The 24,212-nt window shown below is 44.3% G+C and overlaps 1 protein-coding gene across 5 annotated transcripts in view; it reads left to right on the top strand.

Annotated features, from left to right (window-relative positions):
* Positions 1-24,212, top strand: part of RBFOX2 (RNA binding fox-1 homolog 2) — a 176,427-nt gene that overhangs the window by 98,048 nt on the left and 54,167 nt on the right. For all 5 annotated transcript variants that reach the window (XM_062011942.1, XM_062011952.1, XM_062011933.1 and 2 more), the window contains one exon: positions 16,299-16,523. In XM_062011942.1, the coding sequence (XP_061867926.1) occupies positions 16,299-16,523 (225 nt within the window). The remainder of the gene's footprint in view (positions 1-16,298; positions 16,524-24,212) is intronic.

Raw genomic sequence — 24,212 nt, 5'->3', positions numbered from 1 at the left:
TGAGCTTCTCCCTATAGATCTGTGCCTGCCCGGTCTCCTGCCTGCCAGCTCCGAGCCTCCTTGATTGATGGGTGGTGGGGGTCCTGCCTGGCAACTCATGACACGAGGCCAAGAGCCTGTCTCCCAGCCAGACCTCTACTGAAAGCAGAAGTATCCAGAAAGCCAAGGTGGTTTTTTTTAGTTGGTGGGTAGGAAAATCTGAGCTATGTTATTTTTAACACAGAGAAGAATAGCTAGAGCTGAGTAATAGGAATTTCTTAGTGTTTTGGAAGAGCATAAAGAAGGATAAATTTCTTTCTTCTAGGGGGTTTACAGAGGACTATAGTGGCTTTCAAAAGTGTAGTAGGCCTCTAGGTTATCTGTGAGGCTCTGTGTGTCACCACAGAATTATTCTGAGATACTCTGGCCTAAATCTAGGGGAAGAGAAGCTGGTAGCAGGAAACAATGACAAGATTGACATCATTTAAATGCAGAGCTGTGATGAGCCTCCTAGCAGAAGAGTGTTAGCATGGGGCCAGGCCTCCTGCAACCAGTCCAGCTGTGAAGTGGTTTGGGAATTGCCCTCAGCTGTGTTCATCCCAGCTTTCTGCCAAGAGTTACTGTGCCTGTGTGAGGTCAGGTGCACTAGTCCTGCTGTTGCTGAAGTGCATGGAGATGAGTCCGTTAATTAGGTGTGATGTTGATAGTACCCAGCAGAAGCAGTGCCCAAAGCTAGAGGCAGCTGCTCAAACCATTTCCTCACTGCTCAACAAAGATTGACCACAGCTATAAAATGCAGGTGGTCCTCATACCCACTGATGCCGAATTATCAGATTGTGGAAGGCTTTATGTCCTTGACATGCAAGGGGAAGCTGTAAGAGCAATTTTAATCTTAAATGATTTAAAGGCAGTTTTTCATACATATCACTCTTCTTGCGAATCTTTTAATGCATTTTGAAAGCCTGACAAAGCAAAGGGACTTCAGGTGATACATTGGCTGCTGTGGGCTACTACTTGTGCTGTCACTGGCTGCTTTTGAACTTGAACTCTTCCTGAAAATTTGATAAGACACAAACAGTGCTTACTTGGTGATGATGTTTACCAACCTGGATACACGGCATTTGGAAAGATCATCCAGAACAGAAAACGAGCTGCTGAGCACTGATACGTTCTTGCATTTGGCACCTGGATAGTCCTTTTAAGTTCTCAATGTTGCTTACCCTTTGCTTCCAGCAGAGCGGGGCAGTTCAGATCCCTTCAAATGAGATGAAATACAAACCAAGTGCAGTGGGCTTGTGCTGAAGAACATTTCTCAGGTTTGACAGTGATGGAGTATGTCTATGGGCAGTGCTGGTCCATCTGCGGAATGGTTGTGTGGAGCCCATCCCAGCAAGCTGGGTCTCCAGCTTTGCAAGCCGAGAGCAAGTTGGGTTGCAGAGGGACATCTGTTTTGAAAGAGCATGTTTGTAGGACAGAACAAATGTTTGTCTGTCTGTTCCCGGCAGTAGCATCTGATGAGAAAGGATTCTGGTTCCTTCTGTCCTCGTTGCTTTGGGTTTTAACTTTTACATCTTCAAAGAAACGTTTCACTTCTACTTTCTTCTTTACAATTAGTTATGCTTGTTCTAAAGCAATGAGGATTATCATCTTGGCCGCTTATATACTGGTGCTGCAGGATCTCCTTCCCTCTGACCTCAGTTGGTGTTACAGGTTTCACACATCTCATCTCTTAAAGGAGGCGGTTCCAACTTTGAAAATTAGAAGAACTGGCAGCATCTGATGAAATCTTGTGGTGTTTCGGGTCAGCTGTCAGTGATAGTAACCTGATCTATGTCAAATCTTTCCCTCCCTCTCCCCAGGGTGCCTGCTCTGGCCTTTGCCTGCCAGTGGGGCTGATATGAGCCAAATTAACTTTTTTGTCTGCTTGTGTTTATTTTCCAAGTCATGAGGAGTCCTCAGGAGCCACAGGATTCAACGTTGTTTTCTTACTGAACACTTTTTTGCATTGTATCAAACATCTTATCCTTCTTGCCTGGGTTTGGATGCTGGTTTTTTCCATGTTGATGGGTTGCTGGTTAGGAAGCCCATCATGGGAATAACGCGGAGCTGCGCAGTCAGCAGAGAAGCACTCTATTTTGATGGCTGCTGCAAAATGGTGGCTCCTGCTCTAAATTACTTGGTGAGGTAATTGCTCATCTTCCAGGATATTTTGCTTCCTCTGTGTATGCTGCCTATTAATAGGATAGGAAAGTGCAAGGTGTTTTTTGGGCCAGGTTGGATTTGACTTCTGATTGGATCCCTTAGTTTGAGTGATACATGAAGGACAGTCGGGGTGGTGGTTAGGAGTGGAGATGTAGAATCCCAGGACTTGCTGCTGGCAAAGCAGCAGGATTGTTGTCACTCTCTGAACTATACTGCTGTGATTGCTATTTTATATTTTTAGTATAAACAGCATCTTTTTGGTGGCTGATGGCCAGTTCTGAAGGAGAGATGATGCTGTTCTTCCAGGAGCCTTGAGTCAGAAGAGACGGAAGGCAGTGGCGGGTGAATGATCTACCTATTCAGTAGGCAGCTGCTCTTCCTTGGAACACTTGAGAGGGGTTTTGCTGTTTGACAGTTCAATACTTCGCTTTGGAGCCAATTCATACCGTAGAGCAGGAGGATGAGAGGGAATGCCATTGATAGGAAACCATCCATCCCAAGCAGGCTGTGCAACACTCACGTGCTGCCTTGGTCTCTTCCCTTGACTATAAGGACCACAGATGAAATAGCAAGAGCTCTGGCTTGTGGAAGGAGGCTCGCCCTTGATGTGCTGCAGGGCTGTTTCTGCACAAAGACCTGGCTGTTCCCCTTCAAAGATCTAAAAGCAGTCGAAATGAGACTGCAGGGGAATTTGGCAGTTTAATCCAAGATTGTGCATCTGCAGACCTTGCTGAGTTGTCGCATGCCCTTGCATGTGTCCTTCTGTGCCCAAGCTGTGACACTGCTGAACCATTTGGTGCCTAGCTTGTACCTGAAGTTGGGACAGGATCCAGGTACAAGGACTGTCTTCTCCTTGCACGGTCCTAGAGACATCTTTAAGAGCATGTGACACGTTGAGATTGGGGTTTAGTTACTGTCTACTTTTTAAAACATGGGCACCGGGAAAGGCAGAGATCCTTCTCTTTTCATACGCTATTAATTACAGCCTTTACCTGGAAAGGAAATGCCTTGATGCAACTCAGTTAGCCAGAGCAAGCTAGTTTGTGGCTGTTACTTAAGATAACCCTTTGGCTGCTGGCTCTTTGTGAGTCTGTCTTTTTGGTTTTCCATCACTCAGAGAGGGCTTAGCTGTTTTCCGAAGGCTTCTCTAGATATTGTGTGATCAGCAAATCTCTTGTATCTTTTGAGTCTTGTGAGATATGCAGTGAGCTGGTATGAAAGTCCATTTTTGAGCATAGCCATGGGTTTTATGGCCCTATAAATTTGATCCTAAATATGGGTCTCATGTGATTTTGATTTCATTCAAAGTTTACTGCAAAATTTTAGCTGCTTCCTGAAATTCTCTTTAAAAAAAATAAAGTTTCTTTATAGGTGAGACCATAGTTAAGATCCTGGTTAAAAATCCAGGCTTTTAGCACTATGAAAGTAAAAATAGCCCCTAGTACACGAATGACATTCAGATGACTGCTGAGTAAATGAATGCGTTTTCTGTTATGTGCTAAACCTGTTTTCTATTTGATTTTATTCGTGCTAGTGATGGCCAAGTTGTGTATATCTGTTGGCTTCCCACAGAGCGCCCAGCAGAGCTACTAGATTCTGAGAAATACCTGAGTAAATGTACCACTGAAATTGAGGGAGTTGTGAGAGGAGGAGACAGACTTTCATGCATTCTCACTCTCCCAGGTGCTGGTTGAGCTTTTGGGTTTGGTGGTCTTGCTTTTTTTTGCTTTTCCAGGGTGTAATATTAAAAGATTTAAGACTTGTTTTTTCTTAAAGCAAATTATTTTCTCCCTGTGAGAGAAAACGCTAGAGGCCTTAGAAGAAGTGAAAGCGAAGCCTGTGGCAGCTGTTCTGCACCTCTCTGGAAAGCACAGCACCTTTTTACTTTTTCACAGTGTTTTGTGCTGGTTTGGAAAGTAACCGGAGCTGTACTCATGAATATTTGAGGCTCTCGGGTGCCTGTTGAGGGCTGGAGGAAAGGAGGGCCGAGGGAGGGCAGGACAGGGAGCGGCCGAGGCCCTGCGTAGCTGTGTTGTCTCTCTTACGCTAGTAGACCTCTCATCGGGATGAATGTGCTCTGAAATATTTATTGCCCTGTTTAAATATTCACTGCTGCAAAGGCAGAGCAGCCTGATGGCAGTAGCAGAGCCTCAAGGGACAGGGGCTGCAGCAGTCCCTGGCATTTCCTTTTGGTAATATGATAAAAATATATTTAACAACAACAAAAAAGAAATAATTGGGCATTCCCCCACTGCAAGATTGACAGGAGCAGTCAAGCGTACGTCTTGGTGTTTCCTCTTCGTGCCAGAGACTTATGTTTGCTCCAAGGCTCGTATGCCGGGGTGCTGCTCTTGGTTGCCAGATGCTAATGCTTTTTTTTTTTCCAGGCCTGTAACCTAGAGCGAGCGGCTTTGTTTAGCCTGACGCTGTATGCGTTGAAAGGGGATGTACAGAAGGGGACCGACTGAAGGGGTTTAAGTTTTGTGTAGCCTGTTCTCTTGTCTTTCTGTAGGTGTGAGCAGATAAATGGTGGGGGGAGGGATGTGGGGAAGGACCTTTAATGCACTTGGCTGTGTAAGGTGGAGGTCTGCTGGGAATTACGAAGGGATAAATTTCAAAGGAACTTGTGCGGTAATATATTAATGGAGCTCCAGATGCTGAAAGACGTGCCACCAAAGTGAGATGCTCTTGTATCAGTTTAGCTTTTAAGGCTTACTGGTTCAGTTTCAGTAAAATTGAGCTATTTAAAAGTGGTGCTAGCAGCAATATACAATAGTTTAATGTTAATATTTGGTATATTGCTGCTGTTAAACCCACACATGTTTTATATGACCAAGGCATTGATGCAGTGGTTACAATAGAGAGCAGCCTGCTTCCAAAGATGCTGCAGAAGCAGCATTAATGATAACCAGCCCAGGCGGAACCATCTGAAAGGTGATCAGATGCACTGCTGATCTGGGGCTTCACCTTTGAGCTGTGCAGGTGGCCTGTGTAAGGGAGAAGTTTATGCTAGTTCATGGTTACAGCAGGAATTTGGTAAATATATGTTAGGCTGGAGGCCTGGAGAACAGAGGCTTTAAAAGGTTTGTATAACAAAGGGGAAGTCTTTCCTGAGATACTTGACAAATACAGTGTGTATAAACTACCTTTATACTGGGTTATGTGAAGATATTCTGAAAGTTAAGCATAAGCTAAGCAGGCAGTGGTAGCAACATATGCTAAATGTCCGTATAACCTCTTGTTCTGGGATGAAGTGGCTTTCAGGTGCATTTTCAAGTTATGCTTAATGTAGTGTAACTATAGGCTGCTGTGAGAAGAATAGTCTCCCTCGTCTCTCAGCCTTGGCCATATGTTCAGCCTCCTCACCACTTTGGGCACCGTGCTTAGGCAGATACCAAGTGAGGCAGTTCAGTTTATGACCAAACAGAGTACTATTGTTTGGATTCATTTTCTGGCTATGGCTGTGGCATGACTAGGTCTTGCAGCAGCTGGGGAGGGAAGCATAGCCACTGCTTCTGAGGCTAGTTGGCAGTTTATCATATTAGGTAGTAGAAGAAACTGCACCTATAATTCTTAATAGCTTGTTCCTGTCCGTAAGGTGAAGTCATTTTACTTATGGATGTGTCTGCTGCTTAGTTTAATCTGCTTTAATTTATGTGCATCGACCTCTACCAGCTCTTCTCAGCTTTCCAGAGTATTGTCCTATAGGTATGACAATAGATTGCCTTTTAAATTGTCTTTTCTGGCCTTGTGTGTGTTGTAGGCCATTATTTCTCACGCGGGTACCTCTCTTTTGAATGACATAATGTTTTCAGCACAAAGGCATGAAGAGATGGAAAGGACTAAGTCCTCTTCATCAACTGACTTAATGACTGTCATTTAGAAATCAGTAAACAAAATAAAATGGTGTCTTTTACCAGAGCTGAATTTATCAGACTCTGCTTCTGGCTATTTGCTTTCTGGATGTTTTTGTTCATTAGATTAAATATTATTAGTGCCTTCTTCCCCCCGCCCCCCGCCCCATCATTAATATACTTGCACAAAATAATGAGTTGCCACTTAATTTTTATTTTTAAATTATAGACAAAATAGATTGGTCTTTTAAAGTTTTTCAGTGTACAGCCATGTAGCTTTTCTCAGTCTTATGTTTTTGTGATTCTTCTGCATTCCTTTTTAAGGTTTTTTTAATTCCCTTTAAAAAATTTGTATGTGGTCACATACCAAAGTAGCATATATGTGAACAGCTGTGGTTGCTTTTTGTTACCAGGCTGTTGCATTGGTGAGTTGCTTCTCCATGACCCTCTGCTCCTTTCCAGACCTCTGCTTTCCAGGATACACAGTAGAGGCTTCCTTGGAAATGGAAAGCTCCTCTTGGAACAAATGAGTAGCAGGAGATAGGAAAATGCGTTGCTGTAATGGAAAGTAACTGTGGGAAGAAATCTGTGCTTTTAAACCATCAAATTTCTGTTCTCGAGTGTGTGCCAAGTCAGTTGCAGATTTCCTCTGCCACGCACCCTGAGAGCAGCTTGATATAATATTGTTGCTATGTTATTGAATCCTGGCACTCGAGCCACAGATGAGTCCTGTTTGCCTCAGCTGGGGCTGCGCACATCTCATCTTCTCTACTAAATTCTGACTGTACCCATGATGTGCCTGTGGCAGTGAAAATGTGACGGGGATGAGTCGTTTAGCTGCTTGCATTAAGAAAAGAGCCCCAAGAGGAGCTCTGGTTTTGTGCTTAAGTATGCTCTATACATCTCATCCCCCACCTTTGCTCCATAGTCACGTCTGAACGCGCGGCTCCTCGCCATGGTTTCTGCCAGCTCTGCAGTTCTTTCCAAGGCATTCAGAGCTCTCCAATTGATTCCAGATGTGCTCTCCCCTTCCTAGCACTTTCTCCCTTCCTCCTCCTCCTCCTGCGCTGGCAGCAGAGGCAGGGCTGCTTTTTCCCTGCAAGATGCTGGAATTGGTGCAGGCAGGCGGGAGGACTTTCCTTCTGGCCACTGAAATCGCAGAGGGGGGAGGAATTGAAGGGGCTTGTGCAAGTGCTGTATAAGTGAAGCTGCCTGACGGGGCCTCGAGGTTTGGAGCCAAGTCAGCTCAGAGCAACACCTCTTCACAGCACAGTGCTGCATTTAGCTCATTCCCCTCACAGCAGGGGAGAGGGGGACAGGAGAGCCTGATGCCAGAAGTGATGTTGAAAATCCTACCTAGAAGAGTGCTAGATATGTAGAGATATCTCGAAGAGTCCATTACAGATAGCTATGTCACATAGTAAGGGATTTGAAAAATTCCTGTGACTAAATTAGATACAAAGGCGCTGAATGAACTTCATGAGGATTTAAACATTCGGGAAAGCAGTTTGAATTCTTGAGGTTACAGGAATAACTCTCTACGCTCACTGAGATTTGGTGACGTGCTTGCAGATACAGGGTGATAGTCCATTTGCAGAGCAGAGACATGGGATGAAAAATTGCTTATCAGTCCAGCTCGGGTACCCGATCAGGGTACAGGATACTGGTTTTTAGAAATACATCACTGGGAGAGCTGCTGTCTTCCTTAAAACAAAGCCACCTGAAATGAGTAATCTGGTTGCAGAATTAGCAGAGGTGACAGTAGCTGTGACACTATCCTGACAGCCTGATCAAGAGTTACCACGGGACCAAGTGGGATTTTCATCCCCATTAAATTTCCCCGTTCTACAGCCCTTCCTTTACTGAACAGCACCAGGAACTGACTAGCACTCGGGAGTAAGGCAGAAAACCAACACAGGCAGGTCCTCTGTGCCATCTTAGTCACACACATGAACTGCTCCTGAAAGTGCAGTTACTACACTCCTTCCCCACCACCAGCCTCTGGTTCCTGCTGCCACTCTATGTGATGATCCACAATCATGCAACTGTGAGTGTGATCAGTTTGCTAATCCACTGAAAAGCTAATCACAGTTAGCTTGGATTAAACATAAGTGACACATCTGCGGTGCACTGTTTCTTAGCTGTGATTCATTTGAGTTCTGGTGCAAAAGAAGGAACTTAACCCTCTTTGTCCAACAGTAAAGTAGTCACACTTATGTGGGAGATGCTTCTGCCCCTCTGGGTGCCTGCTGTATTAGTGTACATAATATTTTGAGACTTTATTTTCATACTAATTTGTTGAAAGCTAATTGTCTTATGAAAATCCTTTCCCCCCAAGAACATTTGACTATGAATATGAAGTGGAAAACTCTTGGAATATTGCAGATGTGGGAAGAGTGCAACCAGTGTAGGTGCTGAAGGAATGATCTGGAAGAAGGAAAATGAGCCTGACCCTTTCTCTTATTTGCTGGCCTTGCTGCTGAGGATGTATCCATTCTTGTGACTTTCCTTTGTTCTGCACCCCCACCTCCTTCTAAATAATTCTTGGAGGTAGTTTCATTCCTAGTATGGAATGAAAACAGATGTTGAGACCTCAATGTCGTCTCACAATTCTCTAATCAAACCCAGAGAGTGTGAATTGATTGAAAGCATTTTTTGGGACGCCTTTGTGCCAGGTTTTTGGGGTTTTTTTTTGAATGGAGAATAATGTAAACTTCAGGAGCAGAAAATCAGTGCTTTTTTTAAAAAAAATCTGGAAGATGTGTTTCAGACTGGTAAGTACATGTGACTCTGGGCTTTATTAATGTTGTATAACTCTAAAGCTTTGACTATATCCAACAGGAAACCTCTTTGCAGGTTGCCCAGGGGCTTCTTAATTAAGTGTGTATGCATTCAGCACTGAGAGCCTGCATTTGTACATTGGGACAGAGCAAAAGTTGACCATTACTGGCAATAGTGACAGCATGGGGATGAGTGAGTGCTTCCTGTATGTAAGAGTAAGATAAGACTATAATATTCTTTCATCCTTTCCTACAGAAGAGGAGCTTGAAAGTTCCTAAATGCATTAGGAAAAAAAAGAAGGCCAGCTGTTTTATTTTACAGAACAGTTTTTGGTGGCCTGGAATGATAGCGTGTATATTGGAAGATAACTTGTTCTTCCCTTCCTTCACATATCTAGGAGAAGGAAGGGCAAGATTAGATAATCTAGTGCTAGCTTGCACCAGGAAGTTGAAGAAAACATGCCTTTAAATGGTTAGCTGGGTGCAAGCTTGAGTGCCGGCTTTTTTGTTGTTATTGTTGTTATCTTTTTTATTTCTGGTGTAAGGTTAGTTTCTTTAGGCTTAAGCTAACATGATGCAAAAAGTATTTCCTAAAATTCTTATCTCTGATTTCAATTTAAAAAAAGGATGCATAAACTTCTTTCTGTTTTAAAAGAACTAGTGTAACACTCCACCAAACCTTTGCAAAAGTACCTATAGGTAGAACACTGCTTTTGGCAGGATTCAGGAGGAATTGCTCTTATGCCTGTGGCAGTAAAGTCAAAATCGAGCATCCTTTTCTGTTACCCCAATATGTCATAGATCAAATGGATATCAAGCTCCAGGCGTGCAGTTGAGACACAAAACCTCTTATTATGGTGATCCTCTTCAAGGTGCTTTTATACATAAAGAGAGTGTTGATGTTATCAGTCTGGGTTGCCAGCAGACATGCCAGTCTTGCTCTCTGGAGTAACAGAAATGCCTTTGTAGAGGGGGTATCAAGTTAGGGTCATGTACCCCTCTGAATCCAGGAACAGGTTTTTACAAAGATGAAGAGTACAAGATGATTATATCCTTTCTATTTATCATTTTTGACCTCCAAACTTTCTTTCCGTAGGTGTTTTACACATTTGTCCCATTGAGAAACTAATCAGTAATGAAATGACTGTGACTGGACATGTTCCTATGCAACCTGATCTAGGTGAACCTGCTTCTGCAGGGGGATTGGACTAGATGATCTCTAAAGGTCCCTTCCAACCCCTACCATTCTATGATTCTATGACTGAGGAAATGTTACTACTGCATTTTGGTATAAAAAGCTTGTATGAAGTTCTTGGGTGTTTGCGGGGTTTGCGTGCTCAAGTCACTTTTTGGCATGGCCAAAGCCATCACTTCCATCATCCTATACATCGCTTTGCTTTGTGTTTAAGTATTGTCATGACCCTAAAGAGCAAAATTCCAGGCTTAGGTTCCACATGCTGTGAGAGCTATCAGTATAGGTTGGGGTTTATGTCTGGTGTAATACCCCAGCCCATGAATTTCTAGAAGGGGCAGTACTTGAGTTCCTGGTGGGTCTTGGAGCATCCCTTACGCTGCTTCATATCCATTCCTGTTTGGATAAGTAAGAAATTGCTTACTGATTTTGTTATCAGTGAGAAAATTGTGGGATTGCCTAGGAAGAGGGTTAATATGTGCCAGAGACTGCATCTTCTCAGCAGCCTGAGCTCATCCAAGTGCTGATGGCCATGACTCTTCCCTCCCCAACTTCTCCACCCCCTCTCCTTTCTGGCTGCCGTTCTCCTTCAACTCCTTGCCAAGCCATTTCAGCACTCTTAACTGGGGACAAAACTAACCTGACAATAAAAAGAGAGACCTGATTTTTTTTTTTTTTCCTGGGATATGTGCTGAAATGGCTCATTGGAGTGCGGATGGATGGAGTGCTGTGGCTGGCAGGGGAGAGAGGGAAGGAGCACAGAGCTGGAGGTAGGACAGCAGCAGCTCTGGCTGGAGCCCCTCTGGAGCTGTGATTGAGAGCCTGAGATTAATAATCCATGCTTCTGCCAGTAGAGCCCTGGAAGGGGAGGCTGTGTTGGAAGGGGCTGGCCTGCTACAGCAACCTTTCTTTGTGTTCAGCTGTGAGAAGAAGGGGGGAAAAAAATCCCAGCCCAGGTTCCTTGCTTCTGGGCAGGGACGTTGTATGATAGGCTCTTTGTCTCATGTCTGCATACAGCCGAGGAGCAGTGCTTGGCCTCTCCCTTCAGAGCCACGCGTCACATTTGCCTTCCTGGCAGGAGGCTGTGACCTGGCTTGGAGGAGCGATGGTATTGTCCCCGCATCCCACTCGCTCACAGGAATCTCTTTTTGCAGGGAGAGCTGAGGGTAGGCAGTGGCTCCAGGTTGAACGGTTGCACCAGGCTCTTCAGAGATCTGAGCTACAAACATTTTTGCTGTTTACGAAAGGGATTAGGTTAGTGCAGAGAGCAAACAGTTGGAGCCTGTAACACACTGATCTTTACAAACAGGTTAATTGTCTCTGTTAGCTGCAAGTCAGTTGCTTCGAGGTTTTATAAAATCAGTTCAGTGAAGGTATACCTATTAGAAACTCAATTCCACTAATAGGCATATATTTGCATCTGTCTCAATGATTTGGGGGTTACCAAGGTTGAAAAGAATATTTAAGAGTTTATTTGAAGTTTACATGCTGTAGCATTTTTTCCTGCACCATCTTCTGATGCATCTGAATCACAGTACAGTTATGGACAGCACAGACCATTTACCTTGTGGTAGTTTGCATGGAAATGCCTGTACAGAAATTGTACCAGTTAAACTTTACTAGGATTATAATTTGTATTTGCTTGGCTCCGCTTTAATATTTCTACATATTGTGGCATATCAATACACAGGGATCTGGAGCTGCGTTGCTGCAAGGCAGCTTTCGTATCCCTATAATTACACCCATTTCTCTAATGAGCAAAACAAAACCAGCACTTCACAAAACAGACTGATCTTTGACAGTTTTGTGGAAGTAGGAGGCCTTTGTGTGCGTTTCTGCTGTTTGCTCTTGGCACTCCAGTGCTGTGATCTTGGATCACCACCTGCTGTCTGCTGAAAGAATTCATCCTATGTCACATTTGTTGAACCGTGTTGCTCCTTGTCCTCAAACTCCCACCCTTTTGCAAGGTACCACTACCTGTGGTTACTTACTGTTCCTCTGCTTACCTTGGAGCTACAAAGTTTGTTAATTAAGTTAAATCTGTGTAAGCTCCTAGGAATGTGTACCCATTAGGGATTTTTCACTGGTTTAGCTAATTTGGTTTTTAAACAAAAAGGTGGGATGGGTTTGTACTGAGCTGTGTAGGCAAAACCCTGAGTTCAGGAAGGAAGCTGGCACCTGTGAAGAAATGACTGGGCCTCTGTAGGGCTAAGAACAAGGGCCTCAAAGAGGAGCCCAGATAGGGATCCTGTATAGTCCTTTTGCCCTGAGGGCTTGGGTGCTTGTCAGTCAGATGTCACCATTTGCAAGAGGGGAGCTGCTTTGAATTCCTAGCTGATGTGAATGGATCGTTTCTGTGGGAGCAGAGCAACAGAATGACTAGAAAATGTAGGAGTTGCTGATTTTCTTTGAACTGTAGGTTATCATATATCGTACTGATTTTTTTTCCCTTTTTTTTAAGGAGCAAATGTTAATTATACTGAGTTCCTGTTGCACTGAACATCCTTTCACCTAGCATGGTTGGTAGCACAAACTCAGGGAGAGAATCAGTTAACCTGGAACTACCGAAATTATTCCTGCAGCGTTATTTCTCAAGCTCCTCTCTTTGGAGACTGCCAAACACCCAGCATTGTGGCTCAGAGAAGTGTCTGCTCCTAAACAGTAGTTAAGATTGATTTCATGCCATCACACAAAAGGGTGTCACACAAGATTGTTTATGTGGGGAGACACAGCTGGGCTTTCCTAGTCCTATGGTGGCATTCTTGCATGTGTTTGGGGATGGTGACTACTCTTGGGCATATCCATCTCAGTCTGGTGTTGCGTTTGAGTCCATGTTTAAGAGAATTCATGAGCAGGACTGTCAGTTCAGTGAGGTATGTTGCCAAGATTGGACAGAAAAAATACTTTGACTCCTATGTGTGTACCTTCACCAGGAAATTTGGAGTGTGTTCCATGTTCTTTGTGTGAAAAGCAGCACTTCTTGACTGCAGGATTTTCCCTGGTGGCTTAGAAGTAGGGAAAGGAGTTCAGGTTCTGTGTTTGAAGATAAATGGGATTTTTTTTCTCTCTGTTAGTTCTTGAAAATATGAAGTGTTGTGTAAATGTTGAAATTTGTTAGAATAGCAGAAGAGGTAGAATCTCCTCTGGGTTTGGAGGATATCAGTATGCTGTGAAACCTGCAGAGATCTCGTCAGGAGTCCTTTTCTGTAGACACTAGTGGAAACAAAAAAAGTAGCTCTAAAGCATCAAAGGATATTAAAATTACTAAAAAAGAAAAAAAAAAAGGTGGGAAATGTGTACTTAATCATATCAAGAGAAAAATAATTTGAGATACAGATACTCCATGGGATGGTGAAACCTGGACAAGCATAATGGTAATAGATCTACAGATAACCTGAGACATTAAATTAAGGATACATTTGTAATAAAAGAGATGATTTTCACATGTTAGTGCGATTGGAGGGGGAGTGGAATGGATGAAAATGGTATTAAAAACATTTAATTCTGTGCCAGAAATCTCTTACTTGAAAATCTAGTAAGGTCAGTGAGAATAAATAAAGATACCAGGGTATTTTGTCTTGCAAGGTGTGATTAAACTCAAAATAAATATGTATTATCAAAATGCCACAAGCAACAGAAGAGAAGGAAAGCATTTTTCATCTTTCAAACACTTGCAGATAATTGAAGAAGGGAGAGAAAACATTTAAAAGGTTGAAACACGTTTAAACTGGAAGGCACATTATTAACTGAGGGGTAAAAACCTTGAAAATAAGATAATATGAGGTTTATGGGCTGGCATTCTAAGTAGTCTAAGAGTGAGATTAAACAAAACCCTGAAGTATGTCCTTTGGGGAGCAGCCCTGTAACGTTGAGAGAACGGCAGAAGAGGTTTTGTTTGTGGCTAATTAGCATTCTCTTCCTCCTATCCAGGGTACTACCAGCTTGTAAATATAGCTTGTTTTAAGAAAGTTGGAAGTAGTTTATGCTACCGCGTTGTTCTTGGAGTTACCTTACTGATTTTTTTAAATGAAAACAAAATAAAATTGGTTTCATTTTTAGCTCCTATTTTAAACGCATGAGAGGGGCAGACAACGTGGGCTGAATGGAAGCACACAGACGATTGACTCTAATCTTTGTAAGCAAAAGAGCTTGAAAATGAGACAGTATGTGGACAGAGGGGAGCTGTTGTGACAAGGGATAAACAGTCTGAGTAGGTGAGCGATAGGTTTGCGGTGGGATAGCCATCATTCAGCCTTTTCTCCTTCCCCTTTGTAAAACTCACCCTGCAGATCCTAATGGTGGTTTAGGTAAAAGTCCGCAGCTCCCCGCTTTGCAGCTGAGAATGGCAAAGGAATGTGCAGAAGTGAAGGGCTGGTGGAGCTGCCCTCCTTTAGAAGGGGGAGAAATCCCTGTCCCCCTTTCAGAAAATGTGCTCGGTGCATGAAAAACCTCTGCAGAGCTGCTGGCACGCGACACCGGGCTGCAAGGGCTCGCGGGAGTGTGTGCAAGGAACAAGCGCTGGCCCTGGCTGGCGTGCTCCTTGGAATATTTTTTTTACTCAGATAAGGCTGCAGAGTTTTGTGTTTCTGCAGGCAGCAAGGGCTTTGCAGCGGCTGGACTTTAGTTAATGAAACCGTCGTTCAACGCGGGCCAAGGCAGCAGCTCAGCTAAGTGGTATTGAATGCCCTTCCCTCTCCTTCTCCGTAGCTGCGGGAGCACATGGGCACGTGGCCCCCGGAGCAGGCAGACCAGATAGACTAATGTCAGTGCGAATTTGGGATTCAGCCAGTGTCTGAATGACCCGGTGCTGGCTGGAGGTGTGCTGCATCTATCATTATTTCCTTCGCCTGGAAGGGAAAGCTGCAGGTAGGCTGAGGAGAGGACTGAAGGGTTTGGCCGGCTTCACTGGAGATCCGTCAGCCCCTGCACACTCTCTGCTGAAGGGCTGCTTGGTAATTCCCACTCCGCCTTTCCTATCCATGGAATAAGGTCTGCTTTGCTTTTACTCCATTGATTTAAGCATGCTGGTGTTGGAATAGGCTCGATCACCTCCGGGCTTTGTGGGGGAGGACCCAGGGCTGGAACAGCAGCCAAAATTTAAAATCAGGATTAGTCTGTTGACACATACATAAATCAAACAGCCCTCCTATCATCAATCTTTTCCGTGGATATTTTTTTTTCCCCTGCTGCGGCGGTGGAAGCTGTTAGAGCGGTGCAGCAGCCTGGGCTTCCCAGGCTTGAGCTTCAATGTCAAGGCTGTTCTCCTTCACCCAAGTGCCTGAATGCAGCTCCCTGTTCCCCCCTCGGTGAGAACCCTGCAGTGGCTGGCTGCAGGGCAGCATGCTTTCTTGTTCAATTCGGGTAGTTTTCAGACACAGTGGGATAGCATTGTTACTGTCTTTTGGGGATACCTTTTGCATGGTCAGTTGTCAGTTGTTCCTGAGTCATCTGGTTGGTGTCAACTGCATCTAAGGCAGTGCTAAAAGCTGCTAAAAAGTCTGCTGTCCTAGCAGAGAGGTCTCTATGGGATAACCCTAAGCTGAGGGAGGAGTAGGCAATTAATGCCTTGTGTAGTGGTGCTCAGGATTGGGGAGAAGAGTGAGTGTGCTCCAGGCTTGCGTCTCAGCTCAGTTCTCCACAGCTTTTTGGTGTCTTCTGCACAAGCAGCAAGAAACGACTGGGATATTCTGTTAACTGATACCTGAGCACCTGTGCTCTGTTGCTCAGGGCTGCCAGAGCAGAGAAGGAGGTTGTTGCACAGATAGGTTTTTAAAAGTGTACTTATTTTCTGTTACTGTAACACAACAGAGAAATGTGCTCTGAACCACACAGTGTGATCTCTTGTGAGCAGATGTGAGGGTCAGTCTGTTGGAAATGGACACAGATATGGTACTTTTAGAGATATTAAAGAAGCACAATCTTCTATCTGTGTTTCCTTATCTGTTCCACTACTTCAGTGCCTCTTCTCCCTTCCCAAATAATGCTTTACTGTGGATAAAGCCGTGTGTAAGGTTACAGGGGTATGCAGTTTGCATGCCCCATTACTTGTTCTCCATATGCCACACAGTAGTGAGAAAGTTGGCCCAAAAAGATTGAGAAAACAGTGTCATGACTCAGAGGAGAAAGGCGTGCTCTTTTAGATAGAGAAGATAACGGAAAACTGTGCAATAGTATTGTGGCAGTGGGTGGGATATTCACAGAAATGTGTGTGTACATTCACCATTTTTCAGGCTGATGTTTTGATCCGTCTTCTGTAGCATAAAGCTGTCTTCTCCTTTTCCCTTTCTTCAGGGTAACCAGGAGCCAGCAGCAACTCCTGATGCAATGGTGCAGCCATTTACCACAATCCCATTTCCGCCACCCCCACAGAACGGGATTCCCACAGAGTATGGGGTGCCACACACTCAGGACTATGCAGGCCAGACCAGCGAGCACAATCTGACGCTCTACGGAAGCACGCAGCCGCATGGAGAGCAGAGCACGAACACGGCCAGCACGCAGAACGGATCTCTTGCAGTAAGTGCAGAAGGGTGCAGAGCCAGGAGAGAAGCACAGTGCTTTGGGAAGAGGCAGCCACTGATTAGATTGCTGTTTCTCAAGTATGCAGCAAATCAGCAGTGCACTTGAAAAGGAGGGAGTTATAAACAAAACATAACTTCTAATCTTCTATTACTAGGTTCCTGTCTTTCCCTTTGTGTGTGTTCCCCTTGTAAACAGGTATCTGCAAAGAGCAGCAGCTGTACATGGGCTCCGGGTGTTTTTACCATGGTGGCATTGTTCAAAGACAGTCCTTTACAAAAGTGTTAATTGCCTTATGTTAATTGGCAGATAGTTCAAACGAAAGTAGTGGAGTCAAATTCTGGTACAAAGGATTTAGGGTGAGCGTATGCATTGTAGGTGCAATCCCAATATGGTTTTTGTTTTCAGGAAGCTAGCAGAGGAGAAAAAAAACTTTTCTTTGACTTTCTGAAGATGGCAGGGAGCTTTAGGGGACAAAGACGGGAGAGGGACCTCTCAGCTATCGGACATCCATTTGCCAAACAAAGATTTTCTCCTTCCTATATTTTTTGCCGCCTTCTTCCCGTTGTTTGGAACTGGCACTGGGCAACATGCTGGCAGATTATCCCGGGAAAAGCTTTATCCACCCTTTAAGCCACTTGTTAAGACTTAACTTCCTAATAAAGAGCCTTATGGTGAGAGCCTTCGGTGCTTAGGGGCGGATTTAATCTGTTAATGCTTTCAGTTTTACTTGTAGTTGGGTCTTCAGCTTTTAGAGATTATTTTTCCCCCTGTAAGTACTGAGGGAATTCAGTGCCAACTTGAATGTGGTCCTGGTGTGCTCCTCTGCTCTTTCTGCAGTGGGCAGTGGCTGCACGGTTGAGACCACTGGTTGTGGCTTTGATATCTTTTAATTCATACTGGGAACGCCGCAACTTTCTTGAGGAAGATGAAGAGTACAAATCCTGTGAAGTGCATTGATAGTGTGTGAAAGGACTTCAGGTGTCTTAGTCAGCAAACACAAATGTAGATGAGATCAAGCTGGAGAGAAAACTTAGAGCTAGTGCAGTGTGCAGAAATGCAAGTCATCGTTTTAGTACCAGGTTGTCCAATGTCATTCCAACCCGTGAGAGCCGGGCTACCCATCTCTAGAAGCATTTTCAAGCACTGCCAGTTGGATGGGAATGCTGGAAACAGGGAATAAAATAGGGCCGTGGCTTCCCTGTGTGTTTTTGCCGTTCACATCCTTGCCCAGAGCTCAAGAGCATTTCTTTTTAATGGAAATGATGCAAGCCTTGACCTTGGATGTGAGCTGTTGCCAACCCTCCTGATCCTCTTCCATATTAGGAGCCATCTCTGTGGTGCTGCGGGGCTGAGCTCTGTGTTTCATCAACCAGTGCCAGCTCTGGGGAGCCCACAGCGCACAGGGAGGCTGGCTAGTCTGCGAGGAGGGACTGGGAGCCCATCTGTGTGGGAGGGAGCGTTGCTGGGAGACTGCTGGGAGGCAGTGGTGTTGCCAGGAGGCTGCGGAGGGAGTCTGACTGGCAGGGGTTATCCAGGAAACAGGCTGAATAACACGTTATGCTTGCACTGGCTCTTGGAAACAGGTGGGCACATCTGGTCAGACCATTTGATGTGGTTAAAGATGTGTGAGCTGAGTGTGCAGACTTGGGCTCCACAGACTGTAGCTAGCCAGGAAAGGATAAGGGTGCAGACGAGCACATTGATGTGGCTGGGACTGATCAAACCCAGAGGATCCAGATGGTGGCACATGAAGAAATCCAGGGGAAGGGAGAAGGCGCCTCAGCCAACGGCCTTTCACACATGCCAAGGCATCCACATGCACAGGGTCCTGGATCTACTGAGTCCTTTTGTCCTTCTGTCTAGGACTCCTGTATGAAGTTATTTTGATTCTGTGGGCTGCCTTGGGATGTAATTGCTTCTAACTTTTCTCCTCAGCATGCTGATTAATGATCTAGGAACTAGGGGAATGAAGAAGGCTCAGTAGTTACTGAAATGAAAACATGCTGTTGAAGTATAGCAGAAAGGCTTGACTCATCTTCAACCTGTACAGCTAACATCAAGCATCTTGTCTATCACATACGTTGGTTAGTACTTACTCGTCTGACATACATGTTCAGTCCATGTGGACTAGACTGCTGTCCTCTAAGGCATCTTTTCCTTTCACCACTTTGTCTTGCTCAAACAGCAGGGCTAACTTTGCTAGAGCAAGAAGTCGTTGCGGGTGATGTATGATCCTTCCCTCCCATTATGGTGACTGACAAGTGCAGCTGCTGTTGTGTGTGAAGGTGATAGCCCAGACTGAGCAGCTGGTGGATTTTTTAGCTGCTGACTTGAAGCCTGTGCTCCCGTGGGGTGATTTGGAAATTCCTTCAGCCAGACAGTTAAAGTCTCTCCTTGCTTTTCAGAACAAGGCCTATGCTTGATCCAATTGGCAGGGCAGAGTGAGACAGTGAAAGGTGTGTGTTCAGTTGGGAGTGCTCTTCTTGCTTTGCAGGGGAGTGGCCTTCAGGATATTTGCGAAAGTAACAGAGAATATGGGTGATTTAAAGGTACTGCATGGAAAGGGGAGTTTAATCTGGTTAATGGGATCTATAACAGGGCCCCTAACACACTGGATGGGAGCACCTCTTCATAGAAACTTGGCAAATTATACCAGGCAAGTCAGATTGAATGATCTGAGATCAGCAGTGGTGTCAAAGTTAATAGACAGTGCCGTGGAAGCCTGAGGTCAAACAACTTAAGTAGAATAAACTTTGAGAGTTAAAGTCCGTGCCTTCCTGTGCAGTCTAAAAGCCCCGAGCAAAGGGGAATGACTGATTGGTGTCATCAGCTAAGACTGAGCTTGGTTCTGGAGGTCTGAGTGTAGTGGAAAGGCATTCAAAGCCCTCATAGCAGGGGCATGGCAAAGAAATTGGCACAATAGGTGTTGTAATACAAACAGCTTAATATTTTGGAATCTTTTTATTTTAGGATCAAGCCTCATCTGTGGGGCTTTGTTTCTTGTCTGGCATGGGGGTCTCCTGGTCTTCCATCTCCAAGCATCTGTCCTTTCTCTTGAGACTGTCCCAAAGCACAGCTGAAAGACCTGGATTAAAAATAGACTGGGGTACAAGACCATATTTGGCCTACTCAGCAAATGCTGCTGCAGCCTGTCTCTTAAACAGTTGACACTCTGCATTTCACTTCTTATGGTGCTGGGTCACCCTGTTTCTTCCCCCTTCCCCCATCTTGGTTTAACATTAGTGTTCTTCGCCCTAATGGAGCCACCCAGTACAGATAGCTGCAAGTGGAGATGCTAATTAGGCTGCAGTACCTCTGGCAGCTGCACTGATCTAAAGATTCACTGCTGTCAGAAAGGAGAGATCTGGCTCCAAGCACAAACTCCCACTCCTATTTACTGGCTCTGGCATTCCTTACGTGAGCCACTTTAATTCACTGACCTGGCAGAAAACTGTCCAATTCTTTTGCTGGGTTAATGAATTAGAGCAGCTCTTGGAGGGATCCAGCAAATGCTGTTGTTGCAAGGTAAGCATGTGGAGTGCGTGGCCAGAAGCCGAGAGCAGTTGTCAGCTCCCTGCATCTCCTGGTACTCTACCCGTGGAGGGAAGATTAATCATCTGCTGAACTAAAAAAGCTTGCTTGATAGTAAATGCAATGCACTTAATCCTGTGAGCTGATTATTCAACTCATTTCTCTTGTTAATGTCAGAGGGAAGAATTTGTGTGTCTGTGTAAATTACGGAATGCAGCTGGAGGTATAGAGGTAAAGGAATAAGTTTATGTAAATTACTTTGCATGAAGATGGCAGGTGCTGTCGCCTCAGTGTTACGTTGTCACAAACCAATATAAAGCATTAGTTAATTACAGAGCGTCGTGTCTCTCCACTTCTTGGTGTGCCATACTGAAAAACGTATTTAACTCATCTGCTGTACCGTAAAAGGATATTGACTTTCAGATTTCTTAAAAGAGGCCTGTCTGTGGTGGGGAACCCAGATGCATTGTGTCCAGAAGCAAGAGTGGAAGCTTCTGGGTCATCTGGCTGTGCCCCATACATCTAGCCAAGGGCTGGGAAAGAAGGGAGCCAACGGCACCGAGGGTTCCTCAACTGACTTTTGTAACACATGGCTGATGTTATAATGATGACTTTCCCTTGGGTATTTCTTGCCTAGCCTGAGATTGCAGAATTTTCCTCTGTAATTATTTTTCATCACTTTAGTAATTAAAGCAATTGCTCATGTGAGGTATTTCAGGTGAAGAATATGTTTAATGAATATCCTCACTTATCTTTTGATACTGCTGAGCAGCTAAACACAAGGAAGAGCTAGCTTCAAATAAGTAGCTAGCTGCTGATTGTTTGGCCACCTCAGCTTCGAAATTGCCTTCTTGAGGTAGCAAGGTATTTAACATCAGGAATTTGCTTTGAGTAGGAGGCAGATTATTTTATTATTTTGAGTATGAGGCAGATTGTCAGCACTTGTAGACTTGTGTCTAGTGAGGCAGATTTAAAATTATTTTGTAAGAGAAATAGGAAATAAATCAGCAAATATCATTATGTTAGAGAATACAGCTGTGGCACTTCTGTATATCTCTCTAAGGTTATAGAAGATCTAGAAGTAGTGCAGGGAAGGATAATAGTGATGATGAAAGGGGTGTAGCAGGTTCTTTATGAGAAGAAAGGAAATCTTCACTTAGGAAAAGAGCTGACAGGAATGAAAGCATATGACAAGAACGTATAGACTACTGAATAGTATGGGAAGTAAAATGGGAAAGTTTCCCATTTTCACTTTCTAGGATGCACACGGTAAATAATTATGTGCCACATTAAAAAAACCCAACAGGTTTTTGTTTCTTGCTTTTTCTATGTAACAAAGACTCTATGATCTTCCATGTAGAAGAATCTATCTAATCTTCCATATAAGGAAGACCTCTTGTCCATAAGTTGCTTTGGAAGTTGAGACATCAACTCGCTGAGGTTGCTAGAGGCAGTGCTGGAGAAAAATCATTGAATGTTGCCCTTTTCTTAGGTCCTGCCACAGATTTGGCTGCTGTCAGAGAGAAGATGGTGGACCAAATGGATGTTAGTCTGTCACTTTGTGGCTGTTCTTCAGCTGCTGTCAGTGGAGTAGTTCTGGGGGTGACCACTAGCTCAGGAAGTCTTGCTGCCTCTTTTCATCTTGTCAGGGCATCCTTGTTTTGTGAGGAGTGGACTTGAACTTTTTACAAAGGGTTTGACTTTGTCACCAGCAGAGCAGGCCTTTCGAGGGACTTCATCTGACCTCTTCATTGAAAGAAAAAGGCACCATACAATCCTGTAAAAATACACTGCTCAGAAAAAGTAATTTTAAACATCATGACATGGAAAATGTCGACTGACATGGAAAATGTTGTTTGATATGTGAGGGACAGCTTTGTTATGCAGGATGTGTGCTTTCCTGTGTTAGATTTGTGTTCTGACTTTAGGATATATATTTAATGAGGACAGTGAATAAAACGACTCAAGCTTCAGTACGTCTGCAAACAACTAGCTAACAATAAGAAAAAATAAGCCCTTAACTGTATTGAAAATAGTTAAAAGCCTAGCAGAGATTATTTGGTACATCCCTAGCAAGTTCTTTGTCTGTTTGTGGCGTACAAAGTGCTTGGGCACATTGTTAATTGTACCTGTAGTATAGCTCCTATTTTTCTTTTTAACATACTGTTGCTGGCATCTCTGATAAATTAACTACATGGATATAATTCTAAAATTGTGTTTACAGCTACTGAAAGGTGATGATTAGCCTTGTGGTCTTCTGTCTGCTCTGCAAGTGGCACTTGACCAGCAGAAGTTCCCATGTCCATTGTCCTTGGATTTGCAGGATCTCAGTCCTATTCTCATAGAGTGGTGAGACAGGAGAGAGACTTTGTGCCTAGTACCTGTTTCTTTACTCATTTTTCCACCAAACCTGCTCAGTGTGTGTGTGTTCCTTGGTGGGTGATGGCTGTTTTGATGTGCATTCTTTAACCAGAAGTGGTCTAGAAGCAGTGGAGTATGCACAGTCTGTCTCCCAGGTTTTGTAAGCCACCCAAGTCCCCTTTTAAATATAGTTATTAGTTACAGTTTGTATTTAGTAAATATTTTCTTTGCAGTGATTTATGGCTCTTAACCTCCTCATTATGATTCACAAAGTCTTGGACTGCCTGCTTCCTGGGGGCGAGGACAGGGAGTTGTTTTTTCCTTTTCTATAACTTGGACCTGAAGTGGTTCCTGTTGTAGAAGCAAGTGGTAGATGGAAACAGAATGTACTGGGTAATAATAGTCTCAGTGCTGGCCTGTCACATTGGTGTTTGTCTGTCTCGGGGATGTAGTCCTCTGTCTCACCCTGCAGATGGGGATCTGCTCTGAGCTCAGGTGGAGCTGGAGTCCCTGCCTCTCTCCCACCAAGGAGGCGGCCTCACCAATTGCATATTCATCAGCTGCTTTAGGACAGAATTGTCTAGTCAAGAGGTGGGAAAATGATTGTGGAGCTGCCTCAAACCTTTTAGAACACCCTCATGTTGCCAGATGTCCTCTGCTTTCACATGCATACGTACACATGTATACATCTGTGCTTCTCTTCACAGCTGCCCCTTCTTGCTTAGGGTTTCTTTACTTTTGGTGGGTGTAAGGAAAGAGCTGGCAGAGGCAGCAAGCGGTTACAAGTGAAGCACGTTGCACATGTCCTGAGCTCTGATGCATTTCTCGGTGACCTTGAGCACAGCTCAAAGCTTGTGTGTGCAGGCGTGAATGCCGTTATCACCTGCATTACGCAGACTATGCTGAGGAGGTTAAGTGGATTCAGTACTGTTTCTAATGCAGGATCTTTGCTGCAGCATGTCTCTTTATTGCTTGTAACAGACATTGAGATCTAGGGAACATGTATTAGCTACCTCCCAAGCTGAATTGCTGTCTGTAACAAAGGGAGAGGGACCGTTCTTGGGTATGAAGTGTTGATGTGAGGCCAGAAGGAAGGAGCTGAAAAACGGTGTGGGGAAGCACTCGGGGTGGGGAATGAGCACTTGGTGAAATGCAGGCTTTTATCGTCTGGCTTGGTCAAGGTAGTGCTGTTGCCAGTCTCCATTATGTGTTGCCTGAGAACAGGCTCCAGGCTCTTCCTTTCATCTCCTTCCTAATGAATTAAGACAAGGAATAACTATAAAAGGAGGGGGGAAAGGCAAGATCTGAGGAGACTGTTTCTTTCATTTTTGTTGTAGCTGAATGTATGGCAGTAGACAAATGTATTGAGCTAATGTTACAGTGGCTGAAAGTTCAAATCTTACCTTAGGGCCATGGATGATAGAAATGAGAGTGCTACAGCATCCAGAGAGAAAGGATATTTCATGTTAAACTACTGCTGAAAAATCAGGATATATGAAAGCCTGGAAAGCATTTGGGGACTCTTTAGTGTAGTCAAAAACGAGAGAATGGACCAACATCCCCTGTTCCTTCTATTATTTCACTTCTTTGAAGCCTTTGTCTTACTGTATACATCTCACGTGCTGCAAAATGACTCCTGCGTGGCAGCAGCACTCTGCCATATGCAGGAACAGCTGTGAGTGTTTTTGAGCCGGCCACTGTACATGATACATTGCACCCTTGGTAAGAAAGGAGTTCTGCCCTCTGCCTGCAAACAAATGGATGGTAGAGGAGTGTGAACAACCTCCCAGC

This window comes from Colius striatus, chromosome 1 (assembly GCF_028858725.1).
Source record: "Colius striatus isolate bColStr4 chromosome 1, bColStr4.1.hap1, whole genome shotgun sequence".
In the NCBI taxonomy this organism is placed as follows: Eukaryota; Metazoa; Chordata; class Aves; order Coliiformes; family Coliidae; genus Colius; species Colius striatus.
The sequence above is the reverse complement of the archived record's forward strand: the minus strand, read 5'-3'. Positions and strand labels throughout refer to the sequence as shown.